General features: G+C 35.1%; 1 protein-coding gene across 1 annotated transcript; it reads left to right on the forward strand.

Moving 5' to 3' along the window:
- Positions 1-281: 281 nt before the first annotated feature.
- On the forward strand, positions 282-5,091 carry LOC109206986 (serine/threonine-protein kinase SAPK2-like). Its single transcript, XM_019369859.1, has 9 exons — positions 282-504; positions 724-798; positions 1,518-1,619; positions 3,041-3,094; positions 3,205-3,297; positions 3,382-3,474; positions 3,931-4,035; positions 4,208-4,306; positions 4,404-5,091. Exons 1-9 carry the CDS (start codon positions 385-387, stop codon positions 4,692-4,694), a joined length of 1,032 nt encoding a protein of 343 aa, XP_019225404.1. The 5' UTR covers positions 282-384; the 3' UTR covers positions 4,695-5,091.
- Positions 5,092-6,951: the final 1,860 nt, after the last annotated feature.

The following is a 6,951-nucleotide window of genomic DNA, read 5'->3' on the forward strand; positions in this document are numbered from 1 at the left end:
GGTTCAACATCTATTAGTATTAGTTTTACAGTCAAAAGTCAAACCATTGGAATGGTGCCACGTGTTTACCATTCTCACTGTTCCTGTCAGATATATAGGACACATATGTTCTAGGAAGACTAGCCCCACAATTGAGTTTTCCTTCTTTCCAGTTAGCAAAGACTTGGACACTTCACTCAGTTACAGCTCTTCCTTTTGCTAGCTTCATCTTTGAGCATCTTCTATATATAATCTATATATGGACATATATATATATATATATATATATATATATATATATATATATATATATATAGACACACACTCAAATCTTGAATAGCCCCCTCTTCATGTAGCTGTGTTTTTCAAATACTCATGCATTTGAGGTATTCAAGTTAAAATAGAATGGAAAGATATGAAATTCTGAAAGAAATTGGTTCTGGTAATTTTGGTGTAGCTAAGCTGGTAAAAGATAAGTGGACAGGTGAACTTTATGCTGTCAAGTTTATTGAGAGATGCAAAAAGGTTTGATTCATCTCTTTCTCATATATGTTCTGTTCTCAACAACAACAACAATAACAATAATATACCCGGTGTAATAGCACAAAGTAGGGTCTGGGGAGGATAGAACGTTCTGTTCTTCTTGGCATATATTCATGTATATGGCATTTAAGGAATACTTATTTTATGTTCATTTACTCATTTTCTGCAACTTTTTCTGTTTTATTTTGGTTGTCTGTGCAGATTGATGAGCATGTCCAGAGAGAAATCATGAATCATAGGTCTTTGAGGCATCCCAATATCATTAAATTCAAGGAGGTAATGCATCATTCTAAGAGTAGTTACTCGAATTGTGCCGATATCTCATCTAAAAGTTTAAACTGTTAGAGAGTACACACTTTATTACTTAATTATATTTTCAACACGTTCTCTCATGTGTGTTCCTGATTCATTTTCATGGCCGAACACATAAAATTCTTATTTGGTAATTGGTAACCGTAAGAGCCGTGGAAACTGACTCTTGTAGAGATGCAGAGTAAGGCCGCATATAATAGACCCCTGTGGTCCGGCCCTTTCCCGGACCTCCCACATAGTGGGAGCTTAGTGCACCTAGCTGTCCTTTTTGGTAACGATAAGACTTGAATCCAAGACCTTTGCATGTGCTGATATTATGTTAAATTGCAGCGATCATCTTATCCAAAAATTTAAGCTGTTAAAGAGCATACTTTTATTTCCATATAATATCCTTTCAGCATTTAATGAAGTAGTTACCTAAAGGTGAAATTCCCTTTTGTCCGGTTTAAGTTACTAGCTTTTCCAATATTGCCTCTTTGAATCAGATTCCATCTATATTTTGGACAAGCAAACCCCACATTTGTTTCTTGGCAATAATTGAAAGCTGGAATATAGAACTATCACAATACTCCTAGAATCTTCTAGTTCTCTGCAAACTAGGAAAAAACTTCGACTCTGAGTTTAACTAGTTTGATAGAGCTATTTACCAAAATATTTAAAGTAGATTTTTCAATATTGTGCAGGTATTTCTTACCCCAACTCATTTAGCCATAGTGATGGAATATGCTGCAGGAGGAGAGCTTTTTGAAAGAATATGTAATGCTGGTAGATTCAGTGAAGATGAGGTAACATAAAAATATTAGATTTTTGTTCACATTTTAATAGCTGTAATTGTCTAAGTTGCTTGGACTCTTCACTTTCGGTTGTGGTTGTGGGATCCGTATGGATTTTGTCAACCGATTTTGGGTACTTTGACCAAAATCGACTGAAAAAATCGGGACAAATATAATAATTTCTGAATCAAAAAAACAAGGTGAAATTGAAGAAAATAGAATGCCTTGTATACATAAAATTCTATGTTAGTCCTTTTGCTTTATCTCCTTCTCGGATCTCCTCTTGATCAATATTTTCTCCTTCTAGGAATTTAAGTTTTTCACATAATGTCTCATAATTTAGACACAGTTTTATAAATCTATTTTTAGATATTTGAATTATTTTTAGCCATCCGAAACCCGTATCCGTACTTGGATCCATAAAACGTAAAATTAAGATCATGAAGGATCCAACCTCTAGATCCGCACCCGTATCAAACACTCCTGACTCCGAGCAACTTAGGTAATTGTAATAAGTAATCAAATTAGTTCCTCTTCTCATTGGAACTTTGAGTAATCTGTCATGTTAGTAATCTGTATTTGTAAAGTAATTTTGGAAATAGAAAATAACGTAATAACAGAAATGTAGATGAAGCAAATATTTATCCGAGCCCACTGAATTCACAGTACGTGGCTACATACTTGTAGCGATCAAAGGGCATATTTATTATTATTTATTATTTATATAAGGAAAAGGTAATTCTTTAAGGAACTTAATTCCCTCCTAGTACCTGAGGTTATGGATTATTTTCTCTCAAGATAGAATAGATTACACACCCGTATAGCGGTACTTCAAACCCAGTATTTCAAGAACACAAATAGCAACAGCAATCACACTTTGTTTGTTTTGTAAGAAAACAATGTAGAAAGGAAGAAGAGATTTCAGAATTTTCATAAGGAAAACCTGAGGGGAATGACCTGGTATTTATGGCCAACAGGTTGGGTTCAAACGAAGATGTGCAACTCTTCCAGATGACTGTTCACGTAAAACGGCTATTACGTAAATGGCTATTTACGCAAAATAAAACGGAAAAATAAAATTAGAGGGGAACTTTAAATTACCGTTACAAAAACGGCCGATTTGGATTAAATATTAATATTTAACAACTAAATTTGGTCCAAAAAATTAATCAATCAATCAGATCATTTGATCGAAGCCGCAGTCGAGCCGAGCGAGAATGACGGTGGTGTGAGGCTTGCCTTCTTTTCAACTCTTTAAGAGCTAGAAGAAGTGTAATCATATATATACTCAACAAATGAGCTTTCCTCCTCCAATATAGGACAATATTCCTTTTGTAAAAGAAGGAAAATTAAAATTTTATTTTTTCCTCCATTTCCGTTCACCTCAATTTTAACTAAAAACCCAACATGTCCTACTTGTGGTTATTTTTCAGGCAAGGTTTTTCTTTCAACAGCTTATATCAGGAGTCAGTTACTGTCACTCAATGGTAAACTGAGACGTCTATTTAGTTTATTTGAATTGGTTTATGTAAATATACTCCTGGATTATGCTTGTACTTATGACCTTGTAATGTACAAATATTTTCTTGAAATGCAGCAAATTTGTCATAGAGATCTCAAACTTGAAAATGCGCTCTTAGATGGGAGCTCAACACCGCGTCTCAAAATATGTGACTTTGGCTACTCCAAGGCAAAAATATATGAACTCTATTCTATGTTGGAATTGAATTATTTTTCAAAATAGCTTCTTACTGTTGTATAATTCATTGTTTAGTCATCAGTCTTGCATTCTCAACCCAAATCTACAGTAGGAACTCCAGCTTATATCGCACCAGAAGTCTTATCAAAAAAAGAGTATGATGGGAAGGTACGATACTAATCTTTTAATTTTAAGTTTTTGGTACCGTGTAAAAATTTTTTTACAAGATCAGGCTAAATTACCTGCTATAACACATTAAATTAGCTAAATAGTTTAAAATTTACTGTCAATAATATAACTTAAATCTTTTAGATATTGCTTTAATTAAAAAAGGGCAGCCCGGTGCACTAAGCTCCCGCTATACGCGGGGTCGGGAAAGGGTCGGACCACAAGGGTCTATTGTACGCGGGGTCGGGGAAGGGCCGGACCAGGGTCTATTATACGCAGCCTTACTCTGCATTTATGCAAGAGGTTGTTTCCACTGCTCAAACCCATGACCTCGTGGTCACATAGCAACAACTTTACCAGTTACGCCAAAGGCTCCCCTTCTAGCTATTGCTTCAATAACTCATTGATTTATTGATCTAAACATCATGGTTTACATGTCATCATTTGGAAGTAAAGACAGCAGATGTTTGGTCTTGTGGGGTTACATTATATGTGATGCTAGTTGGTGCTTATCCCTTTGAAGATCCTGATGATCCAAGAAATTTCAGGAAAACATTAACCGTAAGTTATCGTTCATTTATAAAAATACGTTAATTTCACATATGGTCATTGAACTTTACTTGCTATAACACATTCACTGAACATACGTGAAATTAACCCTCTATAGTTGACTACTTGTTTCTTTTCCTCTTTTCTCTCTATCTTAAAGATGTGAAATTTTGGTTCGTGGCAGAGAATATTGAGTGTTCAATATTCAATCCCTTATTACGTTCGAGTTTCAAAGGAGTGTAAACATCTTTTATCTCAAATATTTGTAGCTGATCCTGAGAAGGTTTGTAGTTTCATTTTCACTTCAAATTTGTACATTCTTTTTTTTTTTTTTTTTTTTGGGTTGAAAATCAGCTAATTAAATAATATTGTATATGTAGAGAATAACTATGGAAGAGATTAAAAAGCATCCTTGGTTTCTAAAGGACTTGCCTATAGAATTTATGGAAGGAGAGGAAGCTAGTTTACAAACAAATGAAGAAAATGAACCATCTCAAAGTATTGAAGAAGTTTTAGCTATAATTCAAGAGGCAAGAAAACCAGGAGAGGGGCTCAAAGATGGCAACTTATATGTTAAGGGAAGTAGTAGCATTGATCTTGATGACTTAGATATTGATGCTGATATAGATGATGAGATAGATACAAGTGGAGATTTTGTCTGTGCATTATGAGTGCTACTTTCGTACGATAGATTCAACGTGGTTCGGCTCTTTCCTGAATTTTGCTTAAAGCACGAGCTTTGTGCATCGAACTACCCCTGTCTTCAAAGGCAACGACATTGCTGAAAAGTAAAAGCTATGATGAGAGGATCCTTCCTTAGCCATGGAAATGAAAATGATCTTTTCTCCGCGGCTATTAGCCATATTTAAGTGATATCATATATGTATTCTTACTTTAATTTGCAACTGCTAAGGTTAAATTTCTTGAATCAGTAAAAATGCTGGTCGCCTGTAAGTATTTACCATCATGTATGACCCTTTGTGTTCCATATAACTCTTTTTGTAATTGTAAATAAATACTACAAGTTGTTGTAATGTTATGAAACATAAGTACTTTGTTACGTTGATATTAGGAATGTCATGATTTGATAAGCTATGAAGTATTAGACTAATAAAATGCATAAACAATTTGTTTGTTAATTCCTGCAATTATTGATATTGATTAGTGCAAGAACCATAGGTAAATTAAAGGGAAAAGGGATAAGTATCACCCTGAATTTGTCTTGAATTCGCGGGGGTCCTATTACCACCTTGAACTTGTTTTTAGGTATTTGTTATAAAATCTACCTCTATTTTTTTTTAAACCTTTTTATTACAAAGTTCTCACTTTCTTTTGTTCTAAATGTTATAAATAGAGTAAGTTTTTATTGCCATCAATAAAATTAATGATACTGGAAAACTATTTCTTTTCTCATTATTGAAGGTCAGTAACTTATATGCTTGAAATCTACTTCTCATTCTTTTGTTGTATCAAAGTTAATATTTATGTATCTATAAGTAAATTCATACTATAGATTAAAAACTTCAACAACCACAACAACAACAAAAATTTAGTGTAATTTCACAAATAGGATCTGGGGTGGTAGGTGTCCCTATCTTGTAAAGGTAGAAAAGTTGTTTTCGATACACCCTCGGCTCAAGAAACAATGAAAAAATTTGCAACCTCCACACCTCCTCGGTAAGATGAAGCAGATTTAAAAATTCAAACAAAAATGCCTATTTTAAAAAAATTCAAAAAAAAGATAAAAGTTGTAGATTTAAAATATGCATTTTAAAAAGTTAAGAATAATTAATAAAATGGGTGATGCCGTAAAAATTCAACAAAACTTTCTCTCTCTATAATCGTTTCTCTCAGCGCTCGATTAGGTGAATCTACTAACGTGCGCTGCTCACCGGAATGGGAGGATGAGGAAGACCACGGAAGCGGGTCAATAAGGTACTGATTATAGATCCCAAGCTGCTCGAGGAACTGAAGATCGAAACAGGAAGTGGAAAATCACCAGGTGGAGGACACTTCCATGGATCTGCTGCAAAGCAAACAATGGAACAGGAAAATCAATTGAACAAGCAGGAACTGGAGGTCACGCCTACAGCTGGGAAGGGGAAATCAATTGTGGTTATGGATGAATTAAGCACATGCAGGAGGGCTAACTATGGAGATGGTACTAACTGCCATGCAGGGGGTACCTCTGCGGTGAAAGATGTGCTAACTCAGAGTAATGGTTCTGGCAACAATGGATCTAACAACAAGGAGAAGGAAGATACTCAAAAGGTAGTAGGAAATGGAAGTCAGCCAACGGAGAATGGAGATATGCAAACCTGGGCAAGTGTACTTACAGGAAGTAAGATGGCTTCAAAAGGCATGAATCTGAGATATATTCCACCAAGCATCCAGGAATGGAAGACAATTGTGAAATTGGAGCAGGAGGATATAGAAGAGGAAAGCGAGAAATGGAAAATGGCTATAATCCTGTATGTTATTGGAGACTCTCCGTCAATAGGAGCAGTAGAGAGATTTTTAGTAACACAGTGGAAATTTGCAGAGAAACCTCAAGTTTACTATCATAACGATGATTATTTTGTCATCCGATTCAAAAGCATAGAGGACAAAGAGAAGGTGATGCTATCAGGCCCAAATACAATCAACAACAGACCAGTGATAATGAAGGAATGGTCGGCAGACTTTAATTTTCAGAATGAAGTGCTCAAAACCATACCAATTTGGGTGAAGTTTCCTAAACTTCCTCTAAGCTGCTGGGGTATGAAGTCACTAAGTAAAATTAGTAATGGACTAGGTACCCCTGTATATGCAGATGAGTGCACCACCAATATTGCACGCATATCATATGCAAGGATTCTTATTGAAATGGTTATTACTAGACCACTTCCTAAGAACATTGATGTGCAGGACCCTAAGGGAGGGGTATTT

This window comes from Nicotiana attenuata, unplaced genomic scaffold (assembly GCF_001879085.1).
Source record: "Nicotiana attenuata strain UT unplaced genomic scaffold, NIATTr2, whole genome shotgun sequence".
Classification (NCBI taxonomy): Eukaryota; Viridiplantae; Streptophyta; class Magnoliopsida; order Solanales; family Solanaceae; genus Nicotiana; species Nicotiana attenuata.